General features: G+C 43.9%; 5 protein-coding genes across 5 annotated transcripts; 3 read left to right on the forward strand and 2 right to left on the reverse strand.

The window, feature by feature from the left end:
• Positions 1-2,116: 2,116 nt before the first annotated feature.
• Positions 2,117-3,109, reverse strand: N7483_012422 (uncharacterized protein; the record flags this gene model as incomplete). Its single annotated transcript, XM_057095849.1, has 2 exons — positions 2,117-2,824; positions 2,906-3,109. The coding sequence occupies 2 exons, from the start codon at positions 3,107-3,109 to the stop codon at positions 2,117-2,119; spliced, it is 912 nt and encodes a 303-aa protein (XP_056941820.1).
• A 3,988-nt stretch (positions 3,110-7,097) lies between these two features.
• On the reverse strand, positions 7,098-8,156 carry N7483_012423 (uncharacterized protein; the record flags this gene model as incomplete). Its single annotated transcript, XM_057095850.1, has 2 exons — positions 7,098-7,720; positions 7,784-8,156. The coding sequence occupies 2 exons, from the start codon at positions 8,154-8,156 to the stop codon at positions 7,098-7,100; spliced, it is 996 nt and encodes a 331-aa protein (XP_056941821.1).
• A 1,636-nt stretch (positions 8,157-9,792) lies between these two features.
• Positions 9,793-11,973, forward strand: N7483_012424 (Hsp70 family protein; the record flags this gene model as incomplete). The annotated part of the gene is made up of 10 exons (XM_057095851.1): positions 9,793-9,886; positions 9,946-10,024; positions 10,185-10,545; positions 10,632-10,698; positions 10,748-11,106; positions 11,181-11,251; positions 11,326-11,411; positions 11,480-11,499; positions 11,561-11,702; positions 11,762-11,973. The coding sequence occupies 10 exons, from the start codon at positions 9,793-9,795 to the stop codon at positions 11,971-11,973; spliced, it is 1,491 nt and encodes a 496-aa protein (XP_056941822.1).
• Positions 11,974-14,496: 2,523 nt separating this feature from the next.
• On the forward strand, positions 14,497-16,529 carry N7483_012425 (putative galactose oxidase; the record flags this gene model as incomplete). The annotated part of the gene is made up of 4 exons (XM_057095852.1): positions 14,497-14,618; positions 14,697-15,346; positions 15,436-15,869; positions 15,966-16,529. The coding sequence occupies 4 exons, from the start codon at positions 14,497-14,499 to the stop codon at positions 16,527-16,529; spliced, it is 1,770 nt and encodes a 589-aa protein (XP_056941823.1).
• An 887-nt stretch (positions 16,530-17,416) lies between these two features.
• N7483_012426 (uncharacterized protein) lies at positions 17,417-18,358 on the forward strand (the record flags this gene model as incomplete). The annotated part of the gene is made up of 1 exon (XM_057095853.1): positions 17,417-18,358. One exon carries the CDS (start codon positions 17,417-17,419, stop codon positions 18,356-18,358), a length of 942 nt encoding a protein of 313 aa, XP_056941824.1.
• Between the last annotated feature and the right edge of the window lie 495 nt (positions 18,359-18,853).

An 18,853-nucleotide genomic window follows, 5' to 3' on the forward strand; every position in this document is an offset into this window, starting at 1 on the left:
GGTCTTTTTACCTGACTGGATCCAGGATCGATTTAGAAAGGAGAAAGTGCGAGTCCTACCGTGGGCCAGACATGAAACTTGGAAAGTCTCAATGAGAGTATTTAGCGTGCAAAATGGAGAACATTCTTCGCAGCTTGCACAAGAGAATTTTCACGTTTTTGGGTGCACATTCAAGATGATCGACATAATTTGACGAATGGGAGACAACCTCAGAATAGTGGACTCAATAAGAGTGCACAATTCCCAACTGCTGCGATGCCATAGGTGAATATGCATTCAGGAGCCGGGACATTTGTCTTCTTTCAGGTTAGTTCAGTGGGCCTCGGGATGCCCTACCGATATGATTTTTCGGGGGGAAAGTCAAACGCGCGATTCAACTCCTTAACAAGGAGCAAAAGGTCCAATTTTCAGTAAACTGTAAAATGCCTTGACCTTCAAGTTGTAACGGAGATAACCGGTGATAGAGTCTCCATGTTGTTGAATCTTAAATGCTTGTTTCTGCTTAAGACAATCCCATTTTTTCAGTAGTAAGATTCAAAGCTTCCAATTTCCAGAATCTTGGGTGATCGCAGCGATTCGTCAGGACTTGGAAAACTCTGCCGCGCCAATGCCAGCCCCGCTGATCATCGAAAAAATATCAGCAGGTCAGAAGAAGCGCTTGGTGATATTCATTCGATATTGTGGCGACATCCACATCACTTATCACCATTGGCAGACTCACTTTTTCAGTCTGGGAATTTAACATTTGAAGGGATTGTTCGGAAGGTGAAGGAGCCCACATACTCGGATGGAGTTGTACTCAAGTGCTCTAGCTTTTATATACATTATCCGTGGAGACGGTGCCTAGGTGGATCATGGATGATCCAACTTCAAGTTGAACATCGAACCCTTTAATTCACCTGAGCAGTACCGCCAACTGGCACTGACAGTGGAGATGTCAACTTCAAGTTCAGTTAAAGCTGTACTTAACCTTGAAATGTTTGTGTGGGCGAATAGTAGAGATTCTGTCACGGCACTAGTAGTAGCAATAGGTTGTACTACTAATGACTTGAGCTGTAGACCTTGGAAAGTACTAGTATGGTAGTCAAGATCAGGTAGGGAGTATACTGCAACAACCTTCACACATGAGGTTAGAACAGCACTTGAGTACTAGTAACATCACATGTCTATGAATGATGAAACATAAGTGTTAAAGTTTAACTAGTATTGGGTTCAAGTTCTTTTTCAACTCGGAGTTGAGCATGACGTTGTAGTAAAATCCAGGTGTCGAAGCCCGGGCCAGGGAAGCATGAGTCTCTACTAAAAAGTATAGCATACTCCGGGGCTCTGTACATGTAAAGTTCACACATGCAATAAATCTTTGAAATGAACATTTGAGTGACCGTATATGTAGCAAACAAAAATGAAAAAAAAAAAGAAATTCCAAAAAGAAATGCGGTGAGTGTGGATTGAACACACGACCTCCAGATTATATGATTGAAGTTGACTTCAGTCTGGCGCTCTCCCAACTGAGCTATCCCCGCTAGTTGATGTTTCTTCATCCATCTTTTTGCATCAAGTACTACACCAACATTGAAAACCTGGAATTCAACCATTGGATTAAGGATAAATTACTCCTACTACAAGAAAGATTTTTTGATTTTTAAGAATCAAGATTACGCTCCATAGTTGAGTGGTTTTTCCGAGTCCACAGGTTCAACACCTGAGCATGTGCAAAATTGGTGCTACTGCATACAGAGTGCCAGTGTTACTAGGTAGTGGGTACGGTCATCATGATAATACAAGCACTTGATTATATACATCCATCCAACTCGGGACCAACTTGAACTTGAACATGGTCGTGAATTTATGAACTTCAAACTCCATCAAGTTGAAGCCTTACATCATGATACTAGGTAGGTGGACGCCTATGCACTGGCAGTCTCGAAAAAAAAATTCAATGTCCAAGCAATTTCCAACGTTGGAAGCCCTGGAGGTTGAACATTTGAACCTTCAAATGTTGGAACTGAGTTTATGTTACATATCATGTTCAATGTTGCGTTAATATTCGGGCCAAGTTGACCTCAGAGAAATTGAATAGAAACATTCGAACGTCGAAAAACAATCACAGTATGGATTAGCTCTGAAGCCACACGTTCTGGTCTTCACCGTACCCAAACGGAATCCATGAATCATTAAAATACTTTTGCAGAACGGTTTGCGAGTAACTCATATCATCCACGCAGTATCCACCACCACTGGGACCGATATGTGAGCAATGCACATCCGGTCGATATTGTACCATATGTTCATGTACCTCACGGCAAAGAAGCGTATTGCGACCCAGCTCATAACTTTTACCGAAACGAATAGATTTGGTCAGGAAGTCATAGCAGGTACTGTTATCTGCATACTGCTTGTTCGACCCAGTACAGTATTGATCGTGGGTGTTGCAAATAGTCTTGGCCAGAGTGTCTGAAATATAAGCAATCGCTTGATCCGAAGACGTCGCGTTGATCTTAGTCGCTGTTCCTTCAACCAAAAAGTCCAGGAGATATTCGAACCAACGGAACACAGCATCGTATTGTGTGATCTTTTCATGCTCATCGAACTCTATCCACGTGTCTATGGTCACAGGAACCAGAACTCCGAATGTCGTGGCGTTAAAGGTAACGACTGTTGTTGCAGCGGCGATATTATCATTCGCCGAGAATTGAGTGATGCTGTAGCTGATCGGAACACCGACGAGACTGACGTGGTCTGGATCTGCGAAAAGACCAAAAATATATTCTCGGTTGAGCTCGTCTCCATCAAATGTGCGTGTAATATCAACACGGCCTTGGACCTATCATTTGGCACAGGGGATCCATTAGGAAATCATTGAATAAAAGAACCATGGCAAGTGAAAAGCTGGTGGATATCTCACATCACTTGAAAAGATAGTGGACTGATTCTCTTCGGTCTGCTTCTTATTGGCAGGATAAAGAAACGCATCCCAGAACCCCGTTTCAAGGTCCCATAGCTCCTCATATGTGTATTTTGGTTTGGGCCGGTCTTTTGTAGAATTTGCGGCACATTCTACACCAGAGAGAAAGATGATTGACAAGGCTGCGATGAGCAATGGGTGCATGGTAGGATAAAGCCCCATCAATGCCTCTTTTGCCACGTCTCAATATTTCTGATCCAGATTATATAGCGACATAGGCAACATGAAAGGTTTAAACCTTGGAAGGTGTGGTTTTAGAATGAAACTTGGTAGTAGGAGTTCAAAAATGTTGTGTACATATTTGATTCACCTCATTCAAATGTTATACTAGGGGTATGCGGTTTGAAATTTCAGATGCCAGGCACGCTACAAGGTAACCATTGCCCAAAAACATGATAATAAAGCCCATATGTAACATGGGTCTTCTTAGTCATGGCTGAAGAGAATGGATGGTCATGGTAGTTCACTGAGATTGGGAACATTATATATGAATAGCACTTGAGAAGAAGATACTTTTGAAGTCTTCAAATTGCATGTTTACATGAGCATGCGCACATAACTCGAATGGGACTTGAGATATGCGGCCTAGTACTGTAGTGGTAGAAAGCTTGGAAACTGGGTCTGTTCAAATTGTATTGCTTGTCCATTCAGAGGCGCGGACTCATTGCCGAATATCATGATACATGGTATGCTCTACAAGTGAAGGCCTTGAGAAAGGCAGCATAGCCAGGTGTTGAATTGGAAATTCGGGTCGCAGACTCGGAAATTCGAGACTAATGGTAGCTACAATAGTTGGTTACTACACACTACATACATAGGACTAGGTATGGTTAGTGCCGGGAGGTATGTACTTACTTTAGCACTGACCAGGTGCCATTGATGAACTCACATTCTTGTACCCTGGCTGGTATGGATGGACATCTAGATTCCAATGTTGTCTAGCCCCACTAGTAAACAGTAAACAGTGGAGGCTTTTAGTATATAGTAGTTGCCGTTGGCGACCACTACTTCTCTGGAGTGTTGGCCCCTTGATAAGTAGTATCATGAAAATGATGATTCCAAATGGTGGTCTTGAATTGTGGAAAAAATAGTATTCATGCACTAAGGGGAATGTCGATTTCCATCATCAGCCGTGGACTCTCCCATACAGAAATGAGATCAAAACAGAAAATGTGACCGCCTCGTCACAGTAATGATGGAATTATGGATTTTTAGTTTCGTTGGTAAGCGCCGAAATCGGGCTAAAAGATAGAGCATGAGAGACCCGAGCTTGAAAACCAAAATTCATGTAAGTCTGACCTTGAGCTCTGGAAAAGGCTCAGGCTCCTAGGACCTGAAATTTTCCAAAGACTCAGCTTCTCAGACTCGGATGAATTTCAGGTTGCAGGAAAACCCCGTTCTCAATAGGATGCATAACTTACTTTGGAAAGCAAGGGTCAAATTTTGCGAGGTTGATGATGATGCCAACTGTCCAAGGTGTGCAGGTGCAGATAATATGCTCTTGACACCTTAATTAGGCCACAAAATAACGTATTTCCCAAGCGAGCGGTCCGGCTACTGCCTACCCTACAGTTTTAATTATAATTATTAGAACAATAACACCAATTTATTAAAATTTATATCTAAATATGACAATGATCTGATCTATGTCCTTCGTTTTCACACTTTCGACATGTCGAAAGCTTTCTCCTAGCTGGCTGAGGGGGGGTAAAACAGGCGCCCTAGACCGCGGTACGGGAGGGGCAATAGGTGTTTCAATCACCTGTATAGCTTCCTGGCCCTCTTGAACTGTCATTCCACCCTCATTAGGTATCTGCCTAGTAGACAGTTGGCGCTTCTGCTTCTGCTTCTCATGGGCGGCACGTAATTTACGTGTTTCAACCTCTAATAAAGCTGTTGAATGCATCTGAATCTCACAGGCCTTAAGAACTTGATCGATTTGCTGTTTGAGTGGATTTGGAGGGCCCTTTGAATGTTGTTTTAGAAGAGCTTTGATTGAACTAGCTTGCCGTTGAAGTTGAATCAGGTTCTGGGGTGTCTTGGGTGAAAATTGGCTTGATCGACTAGTAGGGCGGCTCCCTAGGGGTGTAGGTGTTCGAAGAAGAATATTTAGCTTAGAAAGCACTTGGTCTGGGTTAAATGGGACCAAACCAGCTGCTGTAAAGCTATTTTGAATAGTCTGGGTTTGAAAAGCCTTTTTACGAGCGATTGGGTAGGCTTCAAGAAAATCAAATTTATCGATATGGTTAAAACCAAGCCGTATTTGATTCTCAATAAGCCGACCATAGGCCCGCTTAAGAGGTGAAAAACATCCAACATTAAGTGACTGATGAAGATGTGAAGAATGAGCTAGCATGTAAATTGGAATAATATTATTCTCTTTGCAAATCTGGTCAAACTGGGGAGTTAAATAACTCCCATAACCATCAAGAATCAAAAGTCGATATTTTCTAAGTGTACGTTCAGTAGTTGCTGGAATAAAGTGCTTTTGAAGCTATCGAAGCCCAATTTCATCGGTTGTCCATCCATTTGGACTAGTTTCAAATCGCCAATCAAGTAGAAGGTTCTTAAACCAGCCCTGAATAAGAACTTTGCCTTTGAAAATAATAACTGGTGGAAGGACTTATCCAGATCCACTAATAGTTTCAATAGCTATTACCCATTCACGACTTTCAGGCTGTAAAAGTGCTCGCCGACCGTAGAATTCAGAGCGAGTAATAACTTGAGCAGTTCCTGTAAGCCTCATTGCAAATCCAGTCTCATCAAAGTTATAAATATCCTCTGATAGAATACCATTCTCTTGGATAGTCTTAAAAACCAGATTAAACCACTCTTGAACTATCTTTAGATCCTCCATCTTTGCACGCTCGTAATTATATCGTCGAGAGAACCGTGTGGTAAGCTCTGAATGTCGTTCAACGAAGTTTGTAACCCAATTCTTGCCAACAGTTTGAGAGGGGATCTGGCCACGTGCTGTGAGTAGAATATTGGCCATTTCTTGGACAGTAGCCGGGCGGGGGGCAGCTCCACGTATATCCATAGAGATCACCCATTGAAAAAGCGAATTCTATTCATTTTCGCTTAATTTATGATTATTTGCGCGAGTTTCAAGGCGGTTCTGGTGGCCATTTAAGCCTATCGCGTAGCGTAGAGCGAGGTATATCAAATATACGTGCTGCTGTGGTAACTGCTGTGATATCTTGTTTCTTTATAGCCTCAATAGCAAGTAGAATCCTTCCCTCTTGTTCGGCTAAATTTCGAGAGGTTTTAGAACGTATTGGTGGCATGGTGGGTGGTTGAAGATGGAAGGGTGCGACTAACGCGAACGCGGTCAGGTGGCGGCTCGCTTGGGGTGGCGGCTCGCTTGGGAGATACGTTAATAATACGTTGGCTGTCAGACTACAAGGTCTAATGCAGTAGGCGGTCGCAATGGGACGTATCAACAGGTCTGATTCTCTCATAACACTAATTTACACGAATAAGCGTCTGCTGCGACCGTAGATCACGTGGTTAATCATGTGATCCATTCTGGTTCAGCCAATCAGAAGCCAGGATTTAATCGTGTTAAAATCGTCCCAATTGGGCCTAGTTTATCACGTTATTTTGGCTGACATTGGCTAGTAGGCCTGAGAGTCCAGGCAAGACGACGTTAAGGCATCAGCAAGGCTACAACAGCCTGAGGGGGCTGGGTCGTGGGCAGTGAACACTACATTATTATCTACGTACCTCGACAGTAGGACATATTTCCAGTCCCTTCAAAGAAAAAAGGTCTCGATCAATTTCCTCCGACATGGGACGAATTTCAATATCTTCAAGTAGTACCGCGTTTGAACTCTCTATGGTGTGGAAGAGAACATGTGATGCTTCTACTAATATTGAAAGCTTATGCCAACTGGTAGGTAATGACATTGGAAGTAACATGAAGCAACCTCGGAACGCATCAAAAATAAATGAACAAAAGAAGTGTCTGTTATGAGTCCACATTATCAAACAAGGGAACAGTGCAAAAATACATTCAACAATCTGGGAGGAACGCAGCCAAAAAAAAAGAAAAACCAAAAAATCAAGTACCGAAAACATCAAGACTTGCCAACTGCTCTCATGCTCGATTTGCGCCCCCATCTGTCTTCTCTTACTCGATCCATACATCCTTGTCAGACTTTGTCTTTTTCGTCTTCTTTCTCCTTTTTCTTGGGAATGCATCCTCATCCGAAGAATGAACACGGTCCATTCTGCCAAAACGATCTTCCAAAAGAACCTCAGCTGGGATGACCGTTCTGTCATACCTTATACGGTCATGGAATGATCCAGTTCGAATGAAGAGGGGTGAAACGATTGCGAGTATCTCATGTTCATTCAGTCTTGATGAGCGTGAAAGCAATCCATGGAGATGGGCCACTTCAACCTTTTCAGAACTCCGATTGTAGGTCTTTGGAATTTCATCCAAGAGTTTCCAACTCAGCGCTGGCTGTCCTGTAGCAATACCTCTTACAAGCCCAGCCAAACAAATATAGGTCAGGCCGAGGCTGCCCTGCATCTCGTCCGCATCTTCATCGTCCCTGAGCTCCCTAAGCAGATATCGGAAGGTCTTGTCTTTAAGCATGGCTGCGGCAAACTTTTTGGCCTTTTCCTCTTGGAGAGCTTTGTTTGCAAGCCCGAGCTCAGGATCTCGGGGTGGCCACAGGCTGCCAGAGTCTCGGGCATTTGCAAGACGTGACGTTTGTGCCCGCCAATGATTGGCGAGTTGTTCATCCACTAGAAAAAGTAATATGTCAGAATGTCTTTTCTGCCACAAAAAGTATGGACTGAGGAAATTACCTATGGTAAATTGTTGGTACAGGGTATTGATCTGAGCTCCAAAGGCGGACTCAACCTTAGTTTCATCGTTGTCATTTTCATATTCTCCATCAGTTTGCAAATACCAAAACGGATTCTCAAAGAATATTCGGAGACCGTCTTTGAGAATGCGCATCGAGGCGAAAAGGGGTAGAATTCTGTAGCGAATGGCGGGCGGGAATTGTGAAGCCGTTTTGTCGAAGTCGTCTTGAACAATCCATCCTTCCAAGCTAGAAATGATCTCCTTTTTAGCTTCCTTTGATAGATGCTCGTATGTACTTCTCTTTGATTGAAAGCCATAATTGAACCCCCAGTTCTGAATAGAGTGTACTTCAACCGGGATCACCTGTCCCATTTATTCAAGGCGATTTCAGGCCATCCATCGTATCCTCCTTGCATGTACTGTTTGGATCTCCACATGTTATGAACAGTAGTAGTGGATGATTCGATTTTCTTCTCGAGCTCTTCGATACGATCTAGCGCTATCCCAAGCGCGGTGATTGGTGGGGGTTTTTTAAATGCTCATCTGGCTCTTCAGCTGCTTCTCTTCAAAAGTACTCGCTAGCAGGTACCTAGCGTTGAGAAATTAGTGAGAATGAAAATATCTCAGTGTTCAATATGGAGAACTTACCGCAGCTGGAGGACATGTTGAAATATACTGTTCATAAAAATCCTTGTCTCTTTCTTGCTTAGCTAGGCGCTCCAGCCTAGCTCGGCGCTCTTCCTCTATTTTTGGGTCCATGACGAAATCCGGCAGCAAAGTTGAAGTTCAGAAATCTTGAAGAAAAACCATGAATAATATCCCGTTACTGACCGAGAAGTGACCACTTCTGCTATATATGAGGGGAATTATGAGTCAAAAGAAACTCTTCGAAACGAAGAGAACTATCATCCCTGTTCTTTCGTGCGGTGTCTTTGATTCAAATTTGTATTTATGAGTCAAAATAAGAGCTCTTCAAAACGAAGGGAACTATCATTCCTGTTCTTTCTTCCCGTTTCTTTGACTCAGATTCTTCATGGCTTGTAGAGTTAGAGGAAGAAAGGGAAAGGAAAAGGAAAAAAACGGCACATTGGTAACTGGCAGGGAGGGAATACTAATTCCTTTGTTTCAAAGTTCCAAATTTTGAAGGAAGGTGTGCACGTCATGTGGAACAGGGGGGTTCTTTCAAATGGTCCATTCCTCCAGGTGTCTGATGATGTATGCATGGGAAGTTGATTTGATGTCAAGATTTTTGCAGAGATTCCTTCCCTCTACGTAAACTAGCATTCATCTGATCGAATCCCCATCTCTTATTACGGACAAACTTAAGCTGAGTTTTCAAAGAAAAATCCATTGGAGCCAGAGTTATAGAAATTCAAGTCGAAAAGGGCAAGGAGGATCCACATGACGAAAAGATAAGACACGGGCTGCCGTGTTTGGTAAGGATCTGTCTGCGTGTGTTGGCCCAATTTCGCCCGATTTCGAAAAGGACTGATGGCTGTACACTTGGTGTGGCTGCGCAATAATTCATTCATAAGTTGATTCAGATGTGTAGCCTAATCTGTCCATTACGCCGAAGGGGAACCTCAAACAGCCAAATTAGCCTCGTTGAAGACAGCTTCATCCAGTGATACCGGGCTCAGCTAGTCCTCAAAATTTCAAAAGAAAAAAAATCAATGAATTCTTCCTACTAAGAATCTGCAGACCATTTGCTGAGTAGATAAAAATGTACTAGTAATATAACCAACCGGAACTCCGCTGGAGCTTGAGTTTAGAGTCATAAATTTTGGCTGAGTTATTATTACCAGAATGACTTAGAACCCAAATTGCGAGACTAGTTGTCTCACCAAATCCTAAACTGGTGATTCAATTGAAAGAAAATCCAGACCCACAGAATTAAGCTATGCAACTGCGACGGCGGCGATTTTAAAGAGAGTCTTTTCCGCTGCCCGTTTGATAGAACGACAGCATCCAGTTGGGTTTTATGGAACCAAGAAGAAGTCTCAACACCATGAACAGCTTTGAACAGCAGTCCTCATCTCTAGTTCCGTTCAATCATGCTGATAGTATTATCATTGGTCTAGACTATGGGACAACAAGCACTGGTATTGTTCTAGAAATTTGCGTTGTAGAAGGGGAAAATCGCTAACCATGAGTCATCTAGGAGTCTGCATCATCATATGTTCGGATGGAAAGGAAAAAAACGCTTCATCACATGGCCAGGAGATGACGGAGCGCTCAAGGTTCCCTCAATGATTGCATACTCCGCGAACAATCGCAATTTTCCCATGTCCTCTTCTCCCTGGGGATTTGGTATAGAACCCAACATGAGCGTATACGCCTGGACTAAGCTTTTGCTTGTACGCCAGCGGAAAGGTCCCAATTTCACAACGAAATTCTTAGCGAAGCGGCCTCCTCCGGTTCTCCTTACCGATCCCTCTATCGTGCTGGCGATAAGCAACCGACAGATGTCATTTCGGATTACCTGCATCATGTGTTGAACTATGTGGGAAGAGATCTGAAACCAGAAATCAATTCACTGCTCATCCATCTTCAATTCACCTTTCCCGCATCCTGGTCCAGACAAGCCAAGGGGTTGATTGAAGCGGCCGTGAATCAGGCATGGAAATTCAGAAGACCGCAGGATGAGCTGAGTTCGATGTCCGAGCCGGAGGCAGCTGCGGAGAGCGTCCATCATATGCTCAAGGGCACACTCAACCGTGGAGATACAATTCTGGTTTGCGACTGTGGAGGTGGAACAGTGGTAAGCCTAGTCATTCAAGAATCAAGACTACACTTTATCTGAGGCTCACAATTATGAACTGTGCTTACTTCTTTTTTTTCTTTTAGGATATCGCAACCTACAATGTCGATCATTATGCCGAATTTGACCTGTCAATGATTCAATCAATCCAAGGCAAGGAATCTATTCTTTTTGGCTTGGGCCTTACACTGACTTCATTTAGGCGCCAAATGTGGCGGTGCCGCTATTGACTGCCGCCTTTTTGACCTCATGAAACAGCAACTCTCAACATCTGCATTTGAAGGCCTGAACCACCTTATTGCCCCAAGAAGCCCTTTCATGATGGAGTTCAAAAAGGTCAAAATGTCATTCGGCTCTCACTTCGCTCACGGGCTGTTTCACCTTCCCCTCCCTTTGCGAAGGGGTCGGGCGACCTGCAATTTTGACCCTGAAGGTGACATCTTTACCCTGAAAAGGCAAGATGTCCAATCCCTTTTTGACCCGGTTGTCAGAAAAATTGCCACGTTGATCAAGTCACAGATCAAAGAAGCCGCGAGCAAAAAGCCAGGATCGATGATCAACGTGAGTTATCTTTCCCCTATAACCAGCCTCAGCATGAAAACTGACATGATTGTCCTAGAAAATTGTCCTTGTAGGCGGACTTGTGCTGTCTCCCTACACTTAAGCCAACCTTCGTCGTCTTCTTGAGCTGCCTGAGAAACGATCAGTGATAGTTCCAAAGGATCCGTTAGTAATCCAATCCTCATTTGAAGACAACACAACATGCTAAAGCTAGTGAAGCATCCGGGCAGTTTGTGACGGGGCGGCACAAGCCGTGAAACGGGCTCACGCTGCTCAACGAGAGATGGCTCCACTGCAGTTCAGAAGTCCCCGTCATTACGGATTCGGAGTTGCAAACATTCGGGGGGGGGGGGCCCTCAGGCTGATAACACAGTTAAATGGGTGATCCGTAAGGTATGTATCACCTATTCAAGTATCATTTAAAGGAACTGCTAACCGATGTCATATCATGTAGGGAGCTGAATTTCAATTCGGAGAAGTCCTTTCTCATGAGTTTTCTGCCTTGTACTACGACGGCAATCCCAAGGAGATGGTGATTCCTATCTATTCTTGCAGAGAACTTTATGAGTCCTTCCATGGCCCTGGTAAACAGACTGGTAAGAGCAATCGAGTATTTCTGGGGATCCAGAAGACGGCAATAACTGATCTTTGACAGATTTATCAATCGATGGGAACATTCCTTTTAGTCTGGCCTTTTCGGATTTGAGCCAGGCTCCTTGCCAACTGGATGCCAACAATCGGCTGGTCTACGAGATAAATTTCACAGTCCGTTTCTCATTTGCGATTAATCGCGCTCTCAATTTCAGGGTGTATGTATTCGAACAGCAAATTGGTCTCTGGAGCATCCCCATCAGTAAGGCCAATTAGAGACTGGAGGGGGAAGATTAGTTAGATTTCCTTAAAGCTGAAACCATCAATGAATGCATTCCAAAGTTTATCGCCGCAATTATCCAGGTCAATCATTTTACAAGTCCTCACATCAATGTGTAGGTACGTCGTGCGTGCGGTATTGTAGTAGCGCCTATACGATATCCATACTACCTGCCAGTGCACATGCATACGCCTAGGTGTGTCCATATTCTCTTAGGCAGCCATGTTCACATACTTATATTGATGTAAGTACTCCGAGTCAGTCAGTACTAGTGTCTACAGGCGACCGGTGACCTAACCCTCTTCGTATATTAGCCCTTTTTTACTACTCGGGATGCGGTGTTATTCTTGTATCTTGACCGCCTGACAGAACGGTATTTTAGGTGCTACTGGTGGGGTTCGTTTTGTAAAATGGGTTTGGGGCTACGCGACGGCCAGAATGGGTGTATTTAAGATCTGCCCAGGTGGGCAGTTGGTGGTGACTACTTGCTGTACCCAGCGATAGCTGAAATCTATCATTCCGCCTTAATATTACACCAGTTGGGGTCTTGGGTTTTTGAGTTTCTTCAACACCTGGAAGAATGCCCACCAGTTAGAGACATACTTAACAAAACAAAAAGCAGAACGTGATCAGGCGAAAGATGTCCATTTACTATGTATCCTTAATAAGTGGCGAGGATTCGATAATCCTTACTGCTTATAATTTTCTAATAAGTGCTCTGTACAACACTGCTTAAATTTAACTACACAATAGGTTTTCCGCCTTTTCCTCTGAGGTAGATTAACAAGATCTTATAAATCTCACAAATAATAGGAAGGATTCTATCTAAATGGTCTAGATATCTATTTGAATTGGTAGAGCATGATCCGGAAGCTCCACATGGAGGTTATAGCTTAAAGTTATACCAAGATGCCCTTGAATCTGGTTTTTTACATCACTATACACTAGATATGATATTCCAACAAGAAAATACAAAAATCCATAAATCTAAGTCAACAAAGGAGTTTCTTATGGTATATGGTATCTATACCATAGAGTGGCCTCCCCGCTCACCTGACCTAAGCCCAATTGAGCCATGCTGGGGCTTCTTAAAACGTGAAGTTTTTAAATTGCGACCTGATATCCGATATACTGGTCGGTCACTTGTGGCCTGGGATGAATTTCATGATATTTTACAGCGTGTGTGGTGGAATATTCCTCAACATTCTATTGATGCTCTGATTCTCTCGTTCCCGCGGCGTGTTTAAGCTGTACGCCATGCTAATGGCTGATATACGAATATTAGTTATAGGTGATCATTATCTAGAGATAAATATAATATACATATTATGAATATTTAATAAAAATATTATAATCCTGGGTTTCAATCTATTTGTATAGAGTACGGCAAAAAGAAATGGAAGGGAGAAAAATTAGGTTTGTTGCTAGACTTTTGACCTGGTAGTGTAGGCACACATTTGGCCAAAGTCCAAGCTTGAAATACCATACCTTGTGCTCGACATTTTTCTTCTTCGGGTGTAAAACGTAGCCTATTCCGTGAGAAGATGGTCAAATCGAGGGAACCTCAAGTGAGAAGGCTGAACACCGACATATTCTGGATTGAGCTTCGATCTCATATGAAGATTTCAAGTTATTGCTGCAGTGTACCTGGCATGCCTTCATCTATCTGAGTCTCCGAGACCCATCATCTGCTGCTAACATGAAGCATCTTACTGCACGAATGCCCAAATGTCTGTATGATAAATGTATCGATGTAGGAAAGTCAATAAGTGGTCACCCACTTGGCATTCTCTGGATTCCACTTCCGAATTCATGTTCCATTTAGTGTCGCGCTTCGGGCCGCATGAGACACACTTTAACCAACACAGTGGAGCACATTCCTGTGCATTCGGCCAATCTTCTTTTTTTTAATACATATTGTCATTCTGTTCTTCAGTCTGCCGCCCCCGCATAGAATGAGTAGAATGTTGCTGTTATCCGGCAGGGTGTAGACGAATACTAAATTCTTGAGTGTTCTTGGAGATTTTGGAAAGTCCCCTTATGGTCAATGATCGCCTTTGAAATGGTACCTTTCAATAGGGGAATGTTTTCCTCCGGACTGTGTTCTTGCTGCTCCGTATCTGCGGAGGTCGATCATCTCTGCCAAATAATTACTCGAAATCGGAATGATATACCTTCTTCGCGTTGATTCTATGCGTTGATTTGCTCAACAGGTATTAAGTAGGACCTTGAACGCTTTGTCGCATTCCTGAAGGTCTGGTCAAGGGCTCGACAAGCTGCAGCCCTTGCAGTATGTGATATGTTTGACACCCTAGTCAGGTCATAGCCAGATTTATCTGTACGACAAAATGGGTAAATGGTGAATTTTAGCAATGCAGGAGTATAAAAGAGATGTGAGCCTTGTCTATTGCTCGCTTGTTGATAGATGACCAGGTCGCCAGCTTTTGTACTCCTTTATCTGGCTCTGTATCGAACAAAACAGACCACTGTGAGCTGATATTCAAGTTGTCAACAGAACAATGAAGTCCAATTGGTATGCGGCAAGCCTCCTGCTGGGGGCCGCCCATGCCCTCAACATGTCGGAGCTCGAAGCCCTTTACACCGAAGGAACAACCCCTGACACTGCCAATATTGGTGGCCTGTAAGTCTCAACGCTCTCGCAGTCTCTGCCTCAGGGCAATCAAATTCCACAAATTGGATGGACAGTCGAGTGCTCTAGCGAGACAACGGATCACGAGTGCGACAAAGCCATTGACGAATCCACCACCGGCTTCTGGCTCAGTGCCCAAACCAATACGTCCCAGAGCATCACTATCCAGTTATCAGATCAACAGAAGATCGTGAGCGGGCTGACAACCGTACCAAGACATAATCGGTCGACATCTATGATTGAGCAACACGAGGTTGCTCTTAGTCTTAATGGGGAGAACTGGGATATTGTCGCGTATGGGACTTGGTGGCCTGATACAAGTCAAAAAGTGTCTTCCTTCCAACCGAAGAAGGCCAAGTTCCTCCGTCTATCAGGACCTGCTCCGAATGGAATCTCCATCGCCGATATCCGTTTATATGAGACCGAGTTTATTGAGCCAAACCCCGCCGGTGGAGCCTGGGGTACCACGATCGATTTTCCTCTTGTACCTGTCGCCGGTGCCGTTGACCCGGTCTCTGGAAATTTCGTTGTCTGCTCTGCTTGGGGATATAACATCTTCACTGGTGGCAAAGGTGGAAAGACTCAGACGGCTATTTGGGATCCGAAAGCCAACACAGTGACGCGCCGAAGAATCAACGAAACCCATCACGATATGTTCTGCCCTGGTATCTCGCTTGATACAAATGGCAAAGTGGAGGTCACTGGAGGGGCAGATGCAGGTCAGCGCAGTATATTTGATACTATATTTAATACTACCGATGAAAATTGGTATGAAGGAGCACCGATGAACACCCCGCGCGGATACCAGGCCTCTACCACTTTGTTCGCATGTTTGTTATCGGTGGATCATGGAGCGAAAGTGTTGGCGGTAAGAACGGAGAGGTCTATGATACTGAAACCAATGTATGGACGAAGCTGGATGGTGCAAACGTGTCAGCCATGCTGACAGATGACGAACGTACCTACCGACAAGACAACCATGGCTGGCTGTTTTCATGGACTGGTGGCTCTGTTTTCCAAGCTGGTCCCAGTAAGGAGATGAACGGGTATGGCACTTCAGATACTGGAACCACAGCCCCTGCTGGAACTCGCACAGGGGATGAAGATGCAATGTGTGGAAATGCAATCATGTATGATAAGGGAAAGATCCTAGCCTTTGGCGGCTCGAAGTATTACGAAACAACCGAAGCCACCAAGTACGCTGCCATTATCTCCATTGATCAGCCTGATGAAGCAGCAAATGTTCTTCAAGATGCGGGAGGTGGAATGAATTATTAGCGTACCTTCCACTCCTCTGTTGTTCTACCGGATGGTTCAACTTTTGTCAACGGTGGCCAGGTTGTTGCACTTCCCTTTGATGAGAGTCAGCCTCAGCTGATCCCCGAGATGTTTGTGCTCGATTCTACCAACAATCAAGGCGGAGAGTGGATTGAGCAAACAAAGAACAGTGTTATTCGAGTCTACCACAGCCTATCACTTTTGCTCCAAGATGGTACTGTTCTCACAGGGGGTGGCGGCCTTTGTGGAAGTTGTGACTCGAATCATTTCGACGGACAGATCTACACACCATCATATCTGCTGAACGCCGATGGCAGTGATTGTGTGCGTCCTGTCATCCAATCTGTATCCCCAAACGCAGTTAAGCCAGGTGACTCTGTCGAGATTACAACTGATGGACCCGTTAACATTCAAGCCTCGATTATCCGCTATGGGTCCGCGACACATACAGTCAACACTGACCAGCGGCGGATCTCTGTTCAATTGAGCTCAACTGGTACTAATGATTACTCGTTTGATATCCCTTCGGAGCCGGGTATTGCCCTGCCTGGTTATTATATGCTCTTTGTGCTCAACAATGATGGCACGCCCAGGCACTCAGTCAATATTCAGGTTACAGTCTGAGAGCTCTTTGAGAAAGAGCGAAGATCAAGAAGGTTTAGCCTTTTCCAATTTCTATCGAGCCAGCCTTGTTGAGAAGGTTCTTTGTATCACTAGATTATTTTCACTCTCTTGGTCAATTATCATGTAGGCGACTTTATCTTTCTGCAAATCAAATAATTTAATGGAATTAATATCTTTAGTCTTTTGAAAAGTCAAGTGTCAAATTCTTAGACTCTTATTAGAAACAAAATCTATTTCCCATCTCTGTACATAAAAGATATAGCCATATCGAGTTCAAGTTTTTATATGTATTGATTGTCTAACTTATAGACTGCTAATCGTACATGCATGTGCCTTGTACTAGTACTAACCTTGGAATAGCTCGATGGCCTTCGTTTTTCAATTCAGCCTCCCAAGTGCTCATTTTAAGACTTAAAGTTAACTTGGAATTATAGTGTATGTGCACGATCTTCGTACTACTAGTAGCATCATGCGAGTGGATTGATGCGGGTGACTATCAGAGGGCCCTGAAGCTTTGTTTCAAGGTTCAAAATGTTTGATGTTTGACTACACACGCAGCCTGAGGTGACTTTCCTGGTAGCCTGGAAAACATAATAAATCTCAGTACTCTGTGCAAGATTATTCTTTCACTCTCTTTACTCTTGAAACAACATTCTTCTCAAATGAAAGCTCTCTTGAAAAATGAACTCCTCGACCTTTATCTCGACTTGTCCCTCTTGGTTATTACTGCTCAGTCATACGGAGACCACAGCGAATCCCTCAAAACAGTGAGTCAAATATATTCGGATGTCCCATGATCATAAAATGGCTTCAAGTTGAACCTCAAGTGAGTCGACTCACAAAAAATTATAGTAGTCACATAACATATCAATCCCGCACACCTCAACATGGCCACCTCAGAAGCGGCAACAGGTCCAGCAAGCCTGAGAGAATATTACATGTATCGTGCTCTTCTGGCACGTGGAAAACGCTTCCAGAAATGGATGGACGGACCTGATACTGGTGAAACGGGCGTTTGTCCATTCCAACCACCAACAGCGAACATCAGTCTCACCCAGCTGGAAAAGAATGACCTGGGGGACTGTGAAGAGGCTATGGAGTACGAAGAGTACCTATTGGATCAATTAAGACAGCCTATGCAAGAGTTCCGCAAAGAGTACTTTGACTCTCGCTTAAATGATACGGTGACCTTTTGGCAAGGCCTGATCGGCAAAGGTATTCTTGTCATTGAGTCAGTATTTCGAGAACATGGACCTTTCATGTCCCAGATATCGCAGCGGGCTTACGAGAAATACTATGAGATTAAAACCCTGAGACATGTGATGGTCCTCAACATCGTCAACATAGAAACACAGCATTTAATACTGTACACTCTAGGTTTGAAAAAGGAATCGCATCCACGAGCGTGCTATGAACATGGAACCTCAGCATATCAAGCTTTGATCGGCACTGAAATCGGGCGCATTGTGGTTGCTCTTATTTTGTCGGCTTTCCCCCGTGGAACAGTCCGGATTTCCCGAATATTCATATCGAATGTTGATGGTATGCCGCAGATGCGGCTTGATATCGAGCGAACCTTAGCTCCAGCCATTAGAAAGTCACTTGCTGAGAATGGTCTTTCCGAGAAAGACTTGGAGACAGGGTCTGAGTTGAGTGATCTCCCTGAGGATCTTTCTGAAGAAGAATCAAACACAAACAAAAACAAGGGGAAGCAGAAGGCGGGTGGGAAGTCGAAGAGCTATAAGGCCAAGGTAACAACTACAGGTCCTAATGTGAAAACACGATCCATGACTCGGAAGGAGAAGGAAGCTGCTCAAAAGAAGATTTAGCATTTGAACCTTGGAATGTTCGGTGGTCCCTTTCTGCTCAGGTTTTATCCTCACGACCATCTGCCACTCAAGTTCTCATGGTCAGCAAATCTCAATCTCACTAAAGCATTCACATACAGCTGGTCATATACATACCTCATCTTATGTGGAATCTGCTATAGCCCCATGTAGGTGACTTCAAGTTACATGTTAACATAAAATTATTCCGCGTCACACGTAGTGATTGCATAGCGGAAGTGCTATAAGGAGAGCTGAAAAAAAAACTATACATACAGTTGATTTTGAGCTCTCTTTGCCGCTTGTAACAAAGACCAGATTCAAATCATAAGACTTGGTGAAGAGACTCATAAAAAATGTCAGTCCCGAAACTGGAAAACAGAATCTCCGAGTCCGTGTGGAGGCACGGGGATGAAGCTAGTCATCTTGTGTTGAACTTGACGTCCACGGCTAGCGTATTTGTTAAGAAGATTTCAAAATTTTGAGTGGAAGGTGATC

This window comes from Penicillium malachiteum (assembly GCF_028827825.1).
Source record: "Penicillium malachiteum strain IBT 17515 chromosome Unknown utg000005l:1.0-9002435.0:326005.0-9005861.0, whole genome shotgun sequence".
Classification (NCBI taxonomy): Eukaryota; Fungi; Ascomycota; class Eurotiomycetes; order Eurotiales; family Aspergillaceae; genus Penicillium; species Penicillium malachiteum.